The sequence below is a fragment of the Gopherus flavomarginatus genome, chromosome 3 (assembly GCF_025201925.1).
Source record: "Gopherus flavomarginatus isolate rGopFla2 chromosome 3, rGopFla2.mat.asm, whole genome shotgun sequence".
Lineage (NCBI taxonomy): Eukaryota > Metazoa > Chordata > Testudines > Testudinidae > Gopherus > Gopherus flavomarginatus.
This window is the reverse complement of record NC_066619.1, coordinates 78,359,627-78,379,766: the sequence shown is the minus strand read 5'-3', so window position 1 is coordinate 78,379,766 and position 20,140 is coordinate 78,359,627. Positions and strand designations below refer to the sequence as shown.

Below are 20,140 nucleotides of genomic sequence, written 5' to 3'. Positions count from 1 at the left end.
CATGAATATACCAGGGGAATGCAGTAAATATAAATACACATATTACCTTTCTAGTGCAGCTCTTCTTTTTTCCACAAATTCTGTAGATGATGAATCTTCCTTGCCTACTTTAACCTTGGTCATGCCTTTGAAGAAAATTATGTGATATTGATTTTACATTACCATGAGGCAATCATGAACATAACTGATGTGCTTAGAACTATAAAGGTATTAAAGCTCACTTGAACGTTATGCATTAAAGTCAAAGTTACATGAAAATCAGCACCAAGGCATACAGAGAAAGATAATGGAGTGCAATGTATGCAGTATGCTTTTCTCAAAATTCCCGAACGACAAATTTCTGAAATCAAGTACACTGCCACTGACAAACATTTTGGATATTTAAAACAATTTTAATTATAAAAAGTAGGGCTGTCAATTAATCGCAATTAACTCACGTGATTAACTCAAATTTAATCATGATTAAAAAAATTAACAGTGATTAATCGCAGTTTTAATCATACTGTTAACAGAATACCAATTGAAATTTATTACATATATTTTTGGACATTTTCCTACCTTTTCAAATATATTGATTGCAATTACAACGCAGAATACAGGTGTACAGTGCTCACTTTATTATTTTTTTTTTTTTACTACAAATATTTGCACTGTAAAAGAGATAAACAAAAGAAAGTCTTTTTCAATTCACCTCATATAAGCATGTCCTCTGGAATGGTGGCCAAAGCAAGAAAGGGCACACAAATGTTTAGTATATCTGGCACTTAAATATCTTGCAAAGCCAGCTACAAAAGTGCCATATGAACGCCTGTTCTCACTTTCAGGTGACTTTGTAAATAAGAAGTGTGTAGCATTAGCTCCCATAAATGTAAACAAACTTGTCTGTCTTAGTGATTGGCTGAACAAGAAGTAGGATTTAGCGGATGTATAGTTCTCTAAAGTTTTATGTTGTTTTATTTCTGAGTGCAGTTATGTAAAAAAAAAACCTATATTTATAAGTTGCACTTTCACAATAAAGAGATCGCACTACAGTACTTGTCTGAGGTGAATTGAAAAATACTATTTCTTTTGTTTTTTACAGTACAAATCAACACTCATATAAAGTGAGCACTGTACACTTTGTATTCTGTGTTGTAACTGAAATCAATATATTTGAAAATGTAGAAAAACATCCAAAATATTTACAAGGAATTTCAGTTGGTATTCTATTATTGTTTAAAGTGCGATTAAAACTGTGATTGATCACAATTTTTTTAATCGTTTGACAGCCCTAATTAAAAAAAAAAATCCAATAGACATCAGATGACTTGAAACTTATTAGGAACTCACACTCCACAGAGTTAAGTTGCAACTTCTATTTTAAAAGTTTGCCACTTTATTGAATAGACTGCTGTATAGTGTATTTTCTTGCCTTTTTTTTAAAATACTAATTCGGACGTAAAAAGGTTCACAAACCTTTGCCATGCAAATATCAGAAAAAAAATCTCTACAACAGTGAGTTTTTGTTTAAAAAGACATACAATAATAATAGCATCAGATCTCTCTTTTTAGCAGGGCGTTATATTACACAGTGACAATCCTTACACCTATGTTACTTCTAGTGATTTTATTAAATTGAGTGATAATTATTTCTAGTGATTTTATTACACTGAGCTCCAATTACATATATTTAACAGAGCAGGCATGTCTATCAAATGTTAACATTCAAAAAATTGGACAGGTGTTTCTCCTCTACCCCCGCAGGCGAGTACACTGTCTGAATTTTGACTACATGGTAACCTTATATCTAAGTATCTGTCCTCTATTTTGCTTGGTTTGCAGTTGGTGTGTGAATTTTCCATAATCACCACCTTCCTGTATAGATGGACTATTTTTCTTTCTCAAATGAGAAGGTACTACTAGCTTAGTATTACCATTTCCACTTGGAAGCCAGGAAAATTACCAAGTGCTCCTTTGGTAACAAACATCACAAATTGCTGAATATTTAGTTACAAATGTCATCCCAATACTCTCTAATAACTGGACACGTCCGCTATATATGCATATAAATTTCCTCTTTCACCACAATTTCTCCAATATCTCACCCCCGCCCAAGGCCTGCATGCTCTGAGGTACCACTGAAATGGTATCGTAAAGAATGTTCTTTTATCATGCTACAGACTGAAAAGAAGACAAGCAATCTCAAGTTCAATTCCAGGGTAATTTGTATATTCAGATCCTTTTCCCAGCATGTCAGAGATGGACTTTATTTTGGTTAGGAAAGTTGTCTGCAAAACTTAATATCAATTAGTTATTTTTCGGTTCCTTAATTGATCAGACACCATTGCTTCTATCAAATGAGATTTCTGTATAAAACAGCTTTTCTATAAAGTTGAGAAACAAAGCCAAACCTGCAAGTACTGGTGCAATGGGGGACTGGACCAGTTAAAGTTAGTTTTGATTTCTAAGTATGTTAGAAAAGTTTTTCTACTGAACAGATGGCCAACCACATGTAATTCTGCATGTCAGACTAGATGATCCTTGCTGTCCCTTCTAACCCTATGGTTCTATGATTCTGTGATTCCATAGCTCTCCCAATCAGTAAAGCTCTCTGGTTCAACAATGGATTATTTGCAATGGGCATCATTGGAGAGGGAAAATAGTTTATTTCTAGTTCTATTCCAAATCCAGAGTAGTCTCCACTAAAAGATGTATATACATTTCTGAAGGTGTGACTTTTTATTAATGCCTGGGAACATGGCGATATTTTCACTGCCACAATTTTCTTGTTCAATAGTTTGGCTGTGTCAGAGTCCCCCAGTTAACAACTGCTTTGAGCTAATTATTTTGACAATACCACAGAATATTTCAACCAACCAATCCACTCTATTTAATGGCTTTCCTATACAAAGCACCGGTGCTCACTCTTTTTCCCCCTTCCTCCATATAAATTCTAATGTCCTCTGCATTTTTGCTAGAGTTTTTTCTAGAAGGATTACAAAGATTTTTAAACAAGAAAAGAAGTCCTTGGCAACGTGTTCATTCTAACTGTGGCTATTCTTCCCAAACAAGAAATTGCATACTTCCCACAACACTCCAGATCTTATTTTCATTTGTAATACTAGTGATTTGCTATTTAAACCATAGAGCTCTTCTAGCTTGAGAGCTGAATTCCCAGGTATCTTAGATTTTGTTACCCATCTGTACTTAAATATTTTTGGAAGCAATGACATCTCAGTCTGGCAAATTTACAGCTAACGTTTAAAGTAAATTATGCCAAATTTGAAATACAGATGCTTTCCTGCAGTAATAGATTTCTTTAGAAACTAATTTTAGGGAAATATGTGGTTCAGAGAAAAACTGTACGTTGTCATCTGTTCATAAAGCTATTTTTGCTGTGTCCCTGCAAGTTCTATTCCAGTGATAAATTCACTGTTCCTTATTCTCTGTGCAAAATCTCCATGGCCAGTGCAAAAAAAGGAGACACAATGGAGATCCCCTCCAAGTTCCTCTGTGTAATTCAAACAGGGGAGATTTAACCTCACTAGCTCACATAGATGCTTTAGGGCTGGTGTAAAGAGTAGTTATCCACTTAAGGATCTGAGGGCCAGCAACCACGAGACAGGACTTGACACAAAGTTTGACTCTATTCTATCAAAAGCTCTCTCTGCATCAAGTGATAACAAAAGAAACGGATCTCTTTTTGATCTGGCTTTATATATGATTCCAAGCACTATCAGAATATTGTCTCACATATCTATTCTTAGTGAATCCAGTTTAATCTGGATTTGTACAAACTCAGAGCATAGACTGCAATCGGCTAGCTAGTATTTTTGCTAAAATCTCTGTCATAATTCAGCAGTGAGATACGCCTATATGAGCTGCATAAGGTAAGACCTCTTCCAACTTTAGGGACAACAACAGTGGCTTATTTCACAGGTTATGGAAGCCCTCCCCTAATGCAATAATATCGAAGGTACCTCTCAAGGGACATACTAATACTTCTTTAAATACTTATAAAATTCAGGTGGAAAGTTGTCAGGTCCTGGAATTTTTAACACTTTTCCTACTTGCTAACCTCTAAGATTTCTTCGTCTGTTATTTCTTTGTCAATTTTGCTTGTCTTTGGCAACTCTGCTACTTCCAGATATTTCTGAATAACTTCAGGAGCTTGGAGTATCTGAGGCATAGAAGTTTTCATAATAAACAACCAAAGTACCACATATCATTAGAGTGTGTAACTGTCTTCTGTAGATTGTTTTTAATTGCTGGAATAATACATTGCTCTTGAATCCCTTTAATCATTTGAGCCAATAGTTTACCACTTATTTCCTTTTTCACAACAAAATTTGCTTTGTATACAAGGGCCTTCAGTTAATTGTTGATACTTTTCACAAATACACAGGTTCAAAGAGTGTATTTTATCATCACCTATTCTAGTTTTATTTTTTCTTGAGCTCTTTTTCAATTGAAATGTTCTTCTTATCAACTGGCTCCTAAATATTACTTAACCTGCCTCCTAGCAAAGATCTCTTTATATTATAGTGCATTTTTAATAATAATGATACAGTCAAACACTCAATATTTTCATTCTATTACTTTAAATTTAATAGGAACATAAGAACGGCCATACAGGGTCAGACCAGAGGTCCATCAAGCCTGGCATCCTGTTCTTTGACAGTGGCCAATGGCAGGGGCCCCAAAGGGAATGAACAGACAGGTTATCATCAAGTGATCCATGCCCTGTCATCCACATCTATTCTGTAGTGGGGGAACCAAAACTGGAGCAATGCTCCAGATGTAGCCTCATCAATGCTGAATAGAGGGGAATAATCACTTCCCTCAATTTGCTGGCAGTGCTCCTACTAATGCAGCCCAATATGCCATTAGCCTTCTTGGCAACAAGGGCACACTGTTGATTCATATACAGCTTCTTGTCCACTGTAATCCTCAGCTCTTTTTCTGCAGAACTGCCACTTAGCCAGTCAGTCCCCAGCCTGTAGCAGTGCATGGTATTCTTCCATCCTAAGTGCAGGACTCTGCATTTGTCCTTGTTGAACCTCATCAGACTTCTTTGACCTAATCCTCCAATTTGTCTAGGTCACTCTGAGCCCTATCTTTACCCTCTAGCATATCTATCTCTCTCCTCAGCTTAGTGTCATCCATGAACTTGCTGAGGGTACAATCCATCCCATCATCCAGATCATTAATGAAGATATTGAACAAAAAACCTCTCGGGCACTCTGCGTGATATCAGCTGCCAACTAGAAATCAAGCCGTTGATCACTACCTGTTGAGCCGGACGACACAGGCAGCTTTTTTAACTTGCTGGCAAGAATACTGTGGGAGACCACACCAAAACATTTGCTAAAGTCAAGGAATATCATGCTCATTGCTTTCCCCATATCCACAGAGCCAGTTATCTCATTATGGAAGGCAATCAGGTTGACCAGGCATGATTTGCCCTTGGTAAATTCACATTGACTGTTCCTGATCACCACCTTCTCCTCCAAATGCTTCAAAATGGATTCCTTGAGGATCTGCTCCATGATTTTTACAGGGACTGAGGTGAGGCTGACCCATCTGCAGTTCCCCGGATTCTCCTTCTTCCCCTTTTTAAAGGTATCTCGTAACTGTCCAGGGCTAGAAATAGGACTCTCATCCCATTCATTGCAAAGGGAAGATTCTCAGGCTTGCTTGGACCCAACTCAATTTTAGCCTTACAAGGTCCCAAAATATAGGACCCTGAAGTCACAACTTTGGGGTTTAATTTTTTCCAACAGCTTTTTCTAAGAGCTTTTATAGCTCCCTCTAAACCACGTATAAGTGGACTCGTGGTAAGCAAGAATAAAAATATAAAAGTAACCCCAATAAACTAATTTTTTTAATCACAATTTCTGTAAATTATAGAAACTCTGTGGGATAAAGGTTTTATCAACATTCTTTGTGAATGACACACACACATACACTAACTCAGCCTAGTTCAGCTGGACTCATTCATACAATCAAAATTGGTTTTCCAGAGATGTGAACTGCCATACAGTACCAGATCAGTGGTACATCTAGTATAGTCCAGTACCCCCTCTCACCCTGTTTCTGAGAGATACTTTAGGGCAGTGATATACTGTGGCTCTGGAATTTCATGACACACATTTTTCAAGTCTGGTGATTTGACGGGAGCTGTTCACTGTAGATAGAGCAAGGAGAGAAAACAGCTGATGCCATTATGTACAAAGGGGCCAGAGGTGCCAGGATTTCTCCTCTTAACAATCAGATCAGTAGAAAAGAGAGGACAAAAAGTAATGAGGGCTTCATGTTTTGGGCATCTAACAAATCTATTGCATCACATACAGCAAGATGGAAAAAAAAAATCAGAATTGGCTGACTTTTACACTGAATAAATCACTACCTCTCTGTTCTGTTAACAGTTTAAACTACAGATAAAAATTAGATCCATTAATTTAATTTCAGAAGAACACTCAAAGACAACCTAAAGTGAATGAACAGCTTTGGTGAAGACTTTACAAATGAACACCAATTCACACTGCTGAGCAATAAACAGATTTAAACACCTCCAGCCATGTCAATACTTAGAACAAAATTACTAGATGCATCAGTTACCTATTGTTTAGTTATTGAAATATACTGCACTATTCTCTGGCTATCATCCCAATGCAGATTAAATGATTCTTCTGTACTGTATATACTAAAACGGAACAGTCATAGCAAGCTACAGAAATGATTTAGTGGTTACTGTGGAAGAGTAATTAAAAGTCAGCTCAGTTCACAGTTGCAGTTAGAAAAGACAAATAAGAAGCTAGATAATATCAGTAGAGGAACAGAATCACAAGAGATTACATACTGTTAATGCAGCACACTTCAGACACCCATCTGGAATATAGTATAAAGTACTGGTCATTATACCATTGCCTTAGAAGAGGCCAGTGAAGACTATTGAGACCAGATATTTAAGTTATGAGGACAAGTTAAAATGCAGTTCTACACTGCAGAATGACTTGTGTAAGAAGGTACCATTTTACATAAAGACTTGCTTCCTGTGCATACTCAGCAATATTTACTTATTTCAGTGACAAAAATAAGTTTTACTACTTTTTACTTCTGTTACCTTAAGACACCAACTACAGTTATGGGAGAGGAAGATGGATTCTATTCCTCTTTGTGTATCAAACAAGATTTCTTATTAAACTCCAATCAGTTACACCCATGTAAAACCACTGAATGTAATAGCTTTGCATGGGCATAACTGAAGGCTCAATTTGGTCTTGAGAGCCTTTAAATATGTGCGATGCAGAAAGAGAAACTGCTACTCCCAGTGCCCACACTAAGCTTGAAGGACTGGCAACAAGAAATCATCTTTATTAAGAGAGCACACTGGAGATAGATCCTTGCTAAATCAGGGGTGCTGGAACAATTTGTATAGTGGGGAGTGCTGAGAGCCATTGAACCAAACTGTAAACTCTGTACATGACAGAAACCACCTCAAGCCAGGGAGGTGCGGCAGCATCCCCAGCCCCACTAGTTCCAGCATTTATGTGCTCAACAGACCATGCTGACTTATACCAGCTGAGGATCTGATCCTAAACGGCATTCATGGCGATATCTGCGTCATTCAGGATCACTGTTCAAATCAGAACCGCACTTTAAGGGAGATAGGCTTATTCTCATTAGAAATTAGAACAAATAAGGGGACATTAGCAGGTGTTTTCAAAAATTACAAAAAAGGACTGAAAAATCTATTGACAAATACTAGTAAGGGGTTCAAAGCTGAACAGATAAGTTAGGACATGAACTAAACAGGGAATGCAGGGGATACTACTTCAAACAATTGGTAATGAACACAAAATAAGTTAAATGAAAGTCTCAAAGCAAAGAGACTAGGCTGAAAAATCTAGGAAAATGGACAAGAAACAGGAGGCCAGGCATTAGGTCAGATCTCCTTTTCATATTACCTCACTTCTTATATGCTCCAAGAGGGGGCTAGTAATATTAATTTTCTCAATTGAAGTTTACTGTTGAATACCTTTTGTTACTATTCCTATTCTCGTTTCACCCTTAATCCCTACTTGCACTAAAAATAGTCTTCTTTTACAAGCATTTTAATTTACAACCCATTTTCAAGATCCTCAGATCCAAGCAGTTGGCAGTAGTCTATGCAAGATATTTTGTTCAAATGATATTTTGACATGAACTGTATATTTTTTTTCCAGACACCACGTGTTACAATTTTAATATTCGCATTTAAATAATATTTGAGGGCTAATGCAAGACAAATAAAGCCGAGTCAAAGACTGGATGAATATGTTCATCCTTATAGAAACCATGCTTACCTACAATACTTTTTTCTGGTGCTGGAGGCACAATGTAACCAACGTGCAGGTATTTTGTTGCTAATTTGCTGTGCAAACCAAGAAAGTCACTGAATCTTCTTTTAACAGAGAATTCATTTTTGTGAAACATAGAAAGGGATGTCTAAAAGAAAATCCACAGAAAAGTTGTATTTTAAATTTTCTGTTATTTTTTCATCTACTCAGGTATACTGTAGTTGATATTCTGTATATTTATATTCAAGGTGAAAAGTAGTTGCAGACAATAGTTACCTTTGTTGTTACTCTGTATGCCATGTAAGCATTCATGCCATCTCCTGTAAAAAGATACACAGTTAAAAGAAAGGTACTTAATCCAAGGCAAGTCTTCTGAATCACGTATATGCTGGAATTATAAATAAAAGCAAAATTATGCTAAAACCAAAGTTTTTTTTTCAAATAGCAAGTAGACAATTTAATGCTGAAAGAATTCCATCTTTCTCTGAGTCTGAGATACCAACTCACCAACTTTCTCTGGATCTGAGACATTGATTTCTATATCAAACACATCTCCATTTGCTTCCTCTTCAATCTAAAGAGAAGAATGTATGGCATTAACAGTATACCAGTGAGTTAACTTTCAAAGGATAACTAAGGTAGCTCCCCAACTAAATCTGTGGATACAAGAAAAAACAGTAAATCTGTGTGGGACCTAAAAGAGCATAACTGAGATCCCTTCCATCCCATTTTAGTGGAAAATGTGAAGATACTAGTATTTACCATAGTAAAAGGTTGAAAAATGCTTTCCCTAAAAGCTGCATTTTGAGCCCTCCCACAAAGGCTTTTAGTCAGGAAACCTTATCCACCTGAAATGTTACAGGTCTCATTTCATTCCAAAGGAGACTTTTTTCTAGAGGAAGTTTGAAGCAAGTTGGATGTATGTTTAGAAGAAATGGGGTTAAAAACAAAAAACTCACATGTTTTCATTTAAAACATTTCCCTAAATTTCTGGATCATAAAGAGAAAACTATCTGGAATTAGTCTCGAAATTTCAAATTAGTTTTTTCTAGCTATTACAGACACCTTTAATTGCGGAAGCGGGGGGGAAGAGGGAGACTTAATGGAGAGGAAAATTAAATTCCATTTTTATTGTTCGTAAGGGGAACTGAAATATTTTAGACACCGCTCAAGTTCTGACCATTCATGTGCAGTTCCTAAACTCCATGTGGCATGATGCAGACTTTGTCAGGCCTTCCATTAAATCCTTTATGAAATCCACACATTGTCATAGGAGAAGGGTAAACAGGAGAAGCCAGTTCGGAGTGGGGGAACAAGAATCACATCAAAGCAGAGATCTGTCTGGCAAGAAGCAGTTCAAAGGAAACAAGAAAACTGTCTAGGAAAGAAGAAATTCATGCTGTGCAGCTCACAAACGAATTTTGTTGAGATGCTTGTCAAATGAATACAGTACACTCCCAATTAAAGAATCATAGAACTGGAAGGGACCTCAAGAGGTCATCTAGTCCAGTCCCCTGAACACAAGGCAGGACTAATTATCTAGGCCATTCCTGATAGGTGTTTGTCTAACCTGCTCTTAAAAATCTCCAATGATGGAGATTCCACAACCTCCCGAGGCAATGTATTCCTGTACTTAATCACCCTGACAGTTAGGAAGTTTTCCCTAATGTCCAGCTTAAACCTCCCTTGCTTCAATTAGTCCATTGCTTCTTATCCTATACTCAGAGTTTAAGAAAAACAATTTTTTTTTTACTCCTCCATGTAACAACCTTTTACATATTTGAAAACTGTTATGTCACCTCTCAGCCTTCTCTTTTCCAGACTAAACAGACCCATTTTTTTTCCAATCTTCCCTCATAGGTCATGTTGTCTAGAACTTTAATCATTTTTGTTGCTCTTCTCTGGACTCTCTCCAATTTGTCCACATCCTTCCTGAAATGTAGCACCCAGAACTGGACACAGTAGTCCAGTGGAGGCCTAATCAGAGCAGAGTAGAGCATAACAATTACTTCTTGTGTTTTGCTTACAACATCCCTGCTAATACATCCCAGAATGATGTTGGCTTTCTTTTTGCAACAGCATTACCTGTTGACGCATATTTAGCTTATGGTCCACTATGTCCCCCAGATCCCTTTCCGCAGTACTCCTTCCTAGGCAGTCGTTTCCCATTTTGTACGTGTACAACTGACCGTTCCTTCCTAAATGGAGTACTTTGCATTCTTCCTCATTGAATTTCATCCTATTTACTTCAAACCATTTCTCTAGTTTGTCCAGATCATTTAGAATTTTAATCCTATCCTCCAAAGCACTTGCAACTCCTCCCAGCTTGGTATCGTCCACAAACTTTATAAGTGTACTCTCTATGCCATTATCTAAATCACTGAAGAAGATATTGAACAGAACTGGACCCAGAACTGATCCCAGTGGGACCCTACTCGTTATGCCCTTCCAGCAGGACTGTGATTACTACTCTCTGGGAATGGTTTTCCAACCAGTTTTGCACCAACCTTATAGTAGCTCCATCTTGATTGCATTTCCCTAGTTTATGAAAAGGTCATGTGGGACAGTATCAAAAGCTTTACTGAAATCAAGATATACCGTGTCTACCACTTCCCCGCATCCAGGAGGCTTGTTACCCTGTCAGGTTGGTTGTTACCGTGTCAGATTGGTTTGACATGATTTGTTTTTGAGAAATCCATGCTGACTGTTACATATCACCTTATTATCTTCTAGATGTTTGTAAATTGACTGCTTAATTATTTGCTCCATTATCTTTCCGGGTACAGAAGTTAAGCTGACTGGTCTGTAATTCCCTGTGTTGTCCTTATTTCCCTTTTTATAGATGGGCACTATATTTGCCATTTTCCAGTCTTCTGGAATCTCTCCCATCTTTCATGACTTCTCAAAGATAATTGCCAAAGGTTCAATTATCTCCTCAGTCAGTTCCTTGAGTATTCTAGGATGCATTTCATGGGGCCCTGGTGCCTTGAAGACATCTAACTTGTCCAAGTAATTTTTAACTTGTTCTTTCCCTATTTTAGCCTCTTCTGATCCTACCTCATTTTCACTGGCATTCAGTGTGTTAGACATTCATCACCACCAACCTTCTCGGTGAAAACCAAAACAAAGAAGTAATTAAGCACCTCTGCCATTTCCACATTTTCTGTTATTATTTCACTCCCCTTCCCCACTGAGTAACGGGCCTACCCTGTCCTTGGTCTTCCCCTGGCTTCTAACGTGTTTGTAGAATATTGTTTATGTCTCTAGCTAGTCTGATCTCATTTTGTGCCTTGGGCTTTCTAATTTTGTCCCTACATACTTGTGTTATTTGTTTATACTCATCTTTTGTAATTTGACCTAGTTTCCACTTTTTGTGGGGCTCTTGATTTTTAGATCATTGAAGATCTCCTGGCTAAGCCAGGATGGTCTCTTGCCATACTTCCTCTCTTAACTACGCAGTGGGATAGTTTTCTCTTGTGCCCTTAATAATGCCTCTTTGAAAAACTGCCAACTGTCTTCTATAGTTTTTTCCCTTAGACTTGCTTCCTATGGGATCTTACCTACCAACTTTCTGAGTTTGCTAAAGTCTGCCTTCTTGAAATCCTGTCTTTATTTTGCTGTTCTCCCTCCAACCGTTCTTTAAAATCATGAACACTATCATTTCATGATCACTTTCACCGAAGATGCCTTCCACTTTCAAATTCTCAACCAGTTCCTCCCTATTTGTCAAAATCAAATCTAGAACAGCCTCTCCCCTGGTAGCTGTCTCCACATTCTGAAAGGAAAAACAGAATAGCATAGGGGACACGGATTTTAACTGGATAATCAGGAGTTCAGATAACAGAGGGCAGGAGCCATTCAGAAGTGGGGTGGCTCCCCATGCAGCCATGAGCTTGGCTGACTCCTTCCGGCAGTCCTGGCCAGGAGTCTCTGCTCTATCCCACCAGGACCACAGCCTCCCCTGTGTACCTTGCGCCTGCAGGGATTGGGTGTTACCAGCCCTGCAGCAGCACAGGGGGCTCTGCAGGTCTGCTGTCATGGCCCTGCTCACTTGTTCCCATGACAGTGGGGCTGCACAGGGCTCCCTTTGCTGCTGTAGGAACCCTTCAGCAACAGGATGGCCTCCTCTGCATCCAGGGGCTCATCCTCCTCATAGTCCTGGCTGAGCATTTCTGCTCTGTTACCTGAAGCACCACATTATCTGAATCCTTTCTTTGTCCCCCAGCATGAGATACATGCCCTTTGCAGCCTGTATCTCGTGCTGGGGACAAGGAAAGGATTTAGATAATGCGGAGTTTCAAAAAATAGGATTTCGGATAAATGCATTTTTGAAACACTGGGGGGATGGAACTATTAACCTGAAGGAAGAATCTATTATTTCAAGAAATATGAATCTTCTTAGAAAACCCAAAACAGGTTTAAGTCTGGTAATTTTAAATTAATGTTTTGCTGTAAGGACACAAACATTGGAAATTACCAGGGTAGATTTGATTTAAATCACTAGTCAGGAAGGCTCAATTTAATCATGGATTTCTATATAAAAGTTCATTCTTGTTGGTTGTTATAATCTTAACACATATTCTTCACAGGTATTAATTAAAATATTCCCAAACTGGGTCTCTTTTACGGTCTGCTGCCATTATAGGTTTTCCCTTCTAGTGAGAGAATAGTATGGTAGATCTCAAATCAATGAAGGCTACGCTCAAAGACCTCAAGACTTCTAGAATATGCTGCTCAAACAGTTTCACTTTTGTTTCTACTGCCTGTCCCTCCCATCTCATTTATTTCCAGACTTTTTTGTCCAGATCTATTCCGCCCCCAACAATCTTCTATTCATTGAACTTTTTGAAACTGCACTTTTAGAGAGAGGTAAGGGATTGACACTGTGTACACACATCTGCAGAGGGACAATAGGGTTGAAGTCTGTTATTTCTAACTCCATAAGATTGGGTCCCTAATCCACGAACTACTGGAACTCATCTACAAAACTTTTCTTAAACATTACATGAATATATTGTCTCATACTATAGAATTAGAATTTATAATCCCTATTCCATGATGAGATCTCTTTGAGCTATAATGTATGTTAATTAAAACTATCTTTAAGATTGCTTTTTGAGGAAAAAATCTTTTTATCAAAAAAATCCAATTTTTTAATTACAAAAATTATTGATTTATATCCACCCTGGAAATTACTGACATGTAGAGTTAAAATCATGTAAATGATCTCTGTTCCAAGATAAAGTGTTTCCGTTTTTAGTCAACCTTTAATAACTTAAACATGACTATCAACAACCACCAGAAGCAAAATATATTTCTCTTTATCACACAGTAGTTACATACTCCCTAGCCTTCTTTATAACCATATATACAGCACAAAAAGAAAGTACATTTACCAATTCCATTTGAACAAGCAACATACTGAAGTCCATTATTTCTCATTATTCACATATGCAAGCAGTTAAACAGATGTCAGAGAAAACTAGGTAAGCTACGTATACATACATATAATGCAGAGAATTAAATTTGGTACTTATATTGCAAGTGCAAAGGTTAGTGTGGTGATGAAGTATCTCACTTAGTACTGGGATATTTACATATGAAGTCAATTATAAAACCAATGCTTTGTATTCACATTTGATATTCCATCTGCCAAATACTCTCATGTGCTGAGTGCCTGCAACTCCCATTGCTATGAATGGGAACTGATTTCCTCAGCACCAAATTTTTGCTCTTGAACAAAGTAATATTGATGGCCTCCTACGATTAGATCCTTAAGGTGGTCCGGCAGTTTATTCAGTTTGTCCATCACTGGTGATCTTATTGCACCACCAAAGTTCTTAACATTCAGGTTATCATCAGCCATGTAGCAACATTTCTTGATACACATGCCACTTGTGATTTTTAAAGCAGTGCCTAAAGTTAGATCTACAACATACCAGTGGGAGTTGAGGTACTCAGCATCTCTTCAGTATTTGCTCACAACTATTTCAAGTAATGCTTTTATTTTGCAACTTTTATATCATCAGTGTATTAGCTGTTCATATGGGAGCAAGGAAAACAATTGTTACGGACTATAGATTGAATTTTGATATACAGGGAGTTGTGAACAGAATCCCCCAAATGAATATTCGTAAGATCTTTCCTAAGAAGGACATCTTGCAGAAAGTAAACACGCAATAGATATTTGCATAAATTTCACCCCTCCCATGGCAATGAATGTTCTTGTGATTCAGAGACTACGTAGTTAATACCTTCAGCTGCAATTTTTCATGCTGTTTTAAGTTATGGTATTTCATTTTTTTAAATCTTTACATATCATAGCAATAGTATTTGCAACAAAGTGTTAAAATACTAAATTATTCAGTTACCTCTTCCCTGGATCTATCAAAAATCACAGGGGCTGTTACACTTTTTGATTCCATTCTGGGAGTTACTAGTGTAGTGGGCGTTACAGGAGTGATTGCTGGAGAAGGATCTGGAGACAGTATTGGTTCCCTTTCTGGACTGTCCAGAGAAACCTCTTCTGTAGCTTCTAGGTAAAGATTTTATGAATTAGTAGAAAATATTACACAAGATGCCCATAACATATGCATGATATAAAATATTTCACTAGCACACTACCTACAAGATTACTGTCATTCATAGGAATTGATTGTACATCTTATTGTATATTTCTTCATTCTTCAAATTGACAATTATTGCAAACATTGCACTAATAGTTTAAAGGATACATGCTTATACAGGTTTCCATTGTACTGTTAGTTATAGTTTACATTACAGCCTTCCTCCAATTTCAGGGAGTTTCGTTCTAAAATTTATCTGTAAAAATTTACTTTGAAGTGAACTTTGTCAGCAAGATCTCTGTTCAAAACAGAGCAATTAAATCAAGGGATATTTGGGGACACAAGGAAGAACTGACTTTGGCAAGAATAAACACAGTGTGAAGTGGTTAGTTTTTAGAATTCAGTACTCAAACCCCAATAAGTAGTTAGATATTGTAGCAGGTGATGAAGCCTTCAGTGGAAGTCTTTAGGTTTTGTTTTTTCGTTTGTTTGGGTTGGGGGGGGGGGGGGGGGAAGGGATGTGTTTCTAAGATTGTGGGAGTGGCAACAGTCATTCTCTTAAGTTAGGAGAGCCTGCATGCAGGGTAGTGAAGATTTTGTACACATTTTTAAGCATACAGATCTGCTGCACATATGCAGTATTTATATAAATTCATGAAGTTCAATATGGTCAACAATCCAGTAGCTAAATTATCCATTAAGCAGGCTTTGAACTGATAACTGAGCATCTTCATAGCCTATACAAATAATTCCTGTTTTAAGAACGAGGACAACCAATGAAGCTAAAGAATGCACAAAATTTAAAACTGATAAAAGTAATTCAACACAATGCATGAACCACCTCAGACACTCACTACCGTAAGACATCCAGACAAGAGATTAGCAAAATTCAAAAAGTGTAGACATTTATATGAACAGTAGAAATATTCACACTTAGGCCTGGTCTACACTACACGTTTATACCGATTTCAGCGTTAAACCGATTTAACGCTGCACTCGTCCACACAACGAGGCCCTTTATATCGATATAAAGGGCTCTTTAAATCGGTTTCTGTACTCCTCCCCGACGAGAGGAGTAGTGCTGAAATCGGTATTACCATATCAGATTAAGGATAGTGTGGCTGCAAATCGACGGTATTGGCCTCTGGGTGGTATCCCACAGTGCACCATTGTGACTGCTCTGGAAAGCAATCTGAACTCTGATGCACTGGCCAGGTAGACAGGAAAAGCCCCGCGAACTTTTTAATTTCATTTCCTGTTTGCCCAGCGTGGAGCTTTGATCAGCACGGGTGGCAATGCAGTCCCAAATCCAAAACGAGCTCCAGCATGGACCGTACGGGAGATACTGGATCTGAACGCTGTATGAGGAGACACATCTGTTCTAGACACATCGTTACAGAAGAAGAAATGCCAAAGCATTTGAAAAAATCTCCAGACAGAGGCCACAGCAAGGACTCAGCACAGTGCTGCGTGACAAGCATAATGGAAAGCCAAAGAATCAAGTGGACGCTCATGGAAGGAGGGAGGGGGTACTGAGGACTCCAGTTATCCCACAGTCCCCGAAAAGCATTTGCATTATTGGCTGAGCTCCAAATGCCTGTAGGGTCAAACATACTGTCCGGGGTGGTTCAGGGTATAGCTCGTCAATTTACCTCCCCCTCCCAAAAGAAAAGGGAAAAAAAATCATTTCTTGACTTTTTTATATGTCACCCTATATCTACTGCATGCTGCTGGTAGACACGGTGCTGGGGCAATGAACAGCAGCACCCTCTCCCGTCCCTGGTGGCAAACAGTACAATATGACTGCTATCCATTGTCATCATCAGCCCGTGAGCGCTCCTGGCTGGCCTCAGGTGAGGTCGACCAGGGGCACCTCGGTAAAAATAGGAATGACTCACGGTCATTCCCAGTAAATGGTACAGAATGGCTGGTAACCATCTTCATCATAGCAACTGGAGGCTGAGCTCCATCAGCCCCCTCCTTTCATGTCTAAAGAAAAGATTCTGTACTACTTGGACTATCATAGCAGCGGGATGCTGGACTCCTCTCCCCCGCACTGTTTAATGTCCTGCCTGGACTATCATAGCAGCTGGAGGTTGCCTCCCCCTCATTTTCTCTCACTAACAAGTCAGTGTTTCTTATTCCTGTATTCTTTATTACTTCATCACGCAAATGGGGGGAGGGGACACTGCAACGGTAGCCCAGGAGGGTTGGGGGAGGAGGGAAGCAACGGGTAGGGTTGTTGCAATGGCACCCCCTAGAATGGCATGCACCTCATCATTTCTGTGGGATCTGATATGGAGCGGCTGTGCTCTCTGGTACACTGGTTCTCTCACACACTTGCCCCATATTCTAGGCAGGACTGACTCTATTTTTTCATTCCCATTTTTGTCTTTGCGCTCCCGGCCGACCTCAGCCAGGTGCACCTATTTCAGCAGACGGTACAGAACTACTGATAACCATCATCTCATCACCAATTTACAATGGCATGGCAGATGGGTACAGAACAACTGATAACTATCTCTGCTATTTTGCAAAGACAAATGAATGCTACTGTGTAGCGCTGCAGTACCGCCTCTGCCAGCAGCATCCAGTACACATACGGTGATAGTGACAAAAGGCAAAACGGGATCCATGGTTGCCGTGCTATGACGTCTGCCAGGACAATCCAGGCAAAAAAGGTGTGAAATGATTGTCTGCCATTGCTTTCACGGAGGAAGGAATGAGTGACAACATTTACCCAGAATCACCTGCGACACTATTATTGCACCATCATGCATTGGGATCTCAACCCAGAATTCCAATGGGCAGGGTAGACTGCGGGAACTATGGGATAGCTACGGGATAACTACCCGCAGTGCAATGTTCCAGAAATCGACGCTAGCCTCGGTACACGGACACATATCACCGAATTATTGTGCTTTGTGTGGCCGCGTGCATTTGACTTTACACAATCTGTTTTACAAAACCGGTTTATGTAAAATCGGAATAATCCTGCAGTGTAGACGTACCCTTACACTAAATAGGATTAAAATGCATAATATATATAAATCATTACATTTCAAGACATTATCCAAGTATTCTCTGGAGTCCAGAGAAATGACTCCCATAGCCTAGATACTACATATTTGTCCATTATAAGTTTATCATTCCTTCCCCAAGTACCTGAATTTGGCCACAGTCTATATAAATCTTTATCTCAACCGGAACAGAACTTTGTATATTCTGAAATAACTCAAGTAATAATTTGCGTAAAAATATCATTAACAAGATATGCACTTTAAAATCTTATTTCTGTTTACCAATAGCCTTTTGATATAGTAAACATTTATCAGCTTTCATATAATTTTATTTTGATTACTTTAGAATTACATAAACAAGAAAATGGTTATAATCTGAATTTCCCATGGCAAATTGTAGTCATATACCAATGTAACTTGGACATCACTGATTTTGGAGTTACTCTGTATCATACCAACTGTGATGGGGCAAGGCCAGATGGCTACAGTAAAGTACTGAGGAACAGGTATGTTAGCCCCAGGATAAACAAATCCCTAGTACCATGATAACCAAATGGCAGTTGCTCCAGGTTAATCAAGGCACCTGGGGCCAATTAAGATCCTTCCAGAAGGCAGTGGAGATAGCTACATTGATTAGAACACCTGCAGCCAATCAAGGCAGGCTAATCAGGGCACCTGGGTTTAAAAAGGAGCTCACCCCAGTCAGGTGGGGAGAAGCCACAGGAAAGGAAGCGCGTGTGTGGAGCTGGGAGCAAGAGGCACAAGGAGCTGAGACTGAGGGCTTGTCTACATCACAAAGTTGCAGCGCTGGTGAGGGGGTTGCAGCGCTGCAACTTAGGAGGTGTACACATCTGGAGGGCATCACCAGCGCTGCAACTCCCTGTTTGCAGCGCTAGCCGTACTCCCGTTTTGTCTCGGGTGTAGAGGATCCAGCGCTGGTGATCCAGCGCTGGTAATCAAGTGTAGACACTTACCAGCGTTTTTCTTGACCTCCGTGGAATAAGCAGGTATCCCAGCATATCTGAGGAAGCCTCTCTGGTAATCAAGCAGGTCTCCTTCCCCGCAGTTTGCTCCGGTGTTCTCCGAATTCCCCCCCCAAGCGGGTCTCCTTCCCAGCAGTTTGCAGGGGGGTTCGGGGAACGCGAGAGCAAACCGCGGGGAAGCAGGTCTCCTTCCCCGCGGTTTGCTCTCGCGTTCCCCGAACCCCCGAGCAAGCAGTTCTCCTTCCCCGTGGTTTGCTCTCGCGTTCCCCGAACCCCCGTGCAAGCAGGTCTCCTTCCCCGCGGTTTGCAGGGGGGTTCGGGGAACGCGAGAGCAAACCGCGAGGAAGGAGACCTGCTTGCACGGAGGGGGTTCGGGGAACGCGAGAGCAAACCGCGGGGAAGGAGACCTGCTTGCACGGAGGGGGTTCGGGGAACGAGACCTGCTTGCAGGGGGGTTCGGGGAACACTGGAGCAAACCGGGGAAGGAGACCTGCTTCCCCGCGGTTTGCTCTCGCGTTCCCCGAACCCCCCTTGAAGCTGCCCAACAGCGCTGCAGTGTGGCCACATCTAACACCACTTGCAGCGCTGGTTGCTGTAAGTGTGGCCACTCTGCGGCGCTGGCCCTATACAGCTGTACTAATACAGCTGTAACAACCAGCGCTGCAAAATTGTAGATGTAGACATACCCTGAGAGGGTGTGCTACTGGAGGACTGAGGAATTAGCAGACAATCAAGCATTATTAGACACCAGGAGGAAGGTCCTGTGGTGAGGATAAACAAGGTGTTTGGAGGAGGCCATGGGCAAGTAGCCCAGGAAGTTGTAGGTGTCATGCAGCTGTTACAAGAGGCACTATAGACAGCTGCAATCCACAGGGCCCTGGGCTGGAACCTGGAGTAGAGGGTGGGCCTGGGTTCCCCCCAAACCTTGCAACTCCTGATCAGACACAGGAGGAGTTGACCCAGACTGTGGGTTCCACCAGAGGGGAAGATCACCGAGGTGAGCAAATCCGCCAATAAGCGCAGGACCCACCCAAGTAAAGGAGGAACTTTGTCACAACTGGTGTTAGCAGTGGGATTTTTGGTGTGCACAGCGCAGCGGAAGAAAGAGGGTGATTTTAAAAAAAAATTAATTTTTTTTTGTCACCACAATGGATGACGTAGTGCGGGCACTGATACAAGCCACAGCGGCCCAGCAGGAGGCTACCCGTGTCCAGGCAGCAGCCCAGCAAGAAGCAGTGCAACTGCAGCAA

General features: G+C 40.0%; 1 protein-coding gene across 2 annotated transcripts in view; it reads right to left on the bottom strand.

Annotated features, from left to right (window-relative positions):
- SNX2 (sorting nexin 2) overlaps nt 1-20,140 on the bottom strand; it is a 61,453-nt gene that overhangs the window by 17,246 nt on the left and 24,067 nt on the right. Inside the window, exons 3-7 of one of the 2 annotated variants that reach the window (XM_050945838.1) lie at nt 14,693-14,853; nt 8,829-8,895; nt 8,598-8,641; nt 8,328-8,469; nt 47-125 (exon numbers count right to left, since the gene is read on the bottom strand). In XM_050945838.1, the coding sequence (XP_050801795.1) occupies nt 47-125; nt 8,328-8,469; nt 8,598-8,641; nt 8,829-8,895; nt 14,693-14,853 (493 nt within the window). Of the gene's footprint in view, nt 1-46; nt 126-8,327; nt 8,470-8,597; nt 8,642-8,828; nt 8,896-14,692; nt 14,857-20,140 lie in introns of both variants that reach the window. The other variant, XM_050945837.1, reaches the window with a different exon arrangement.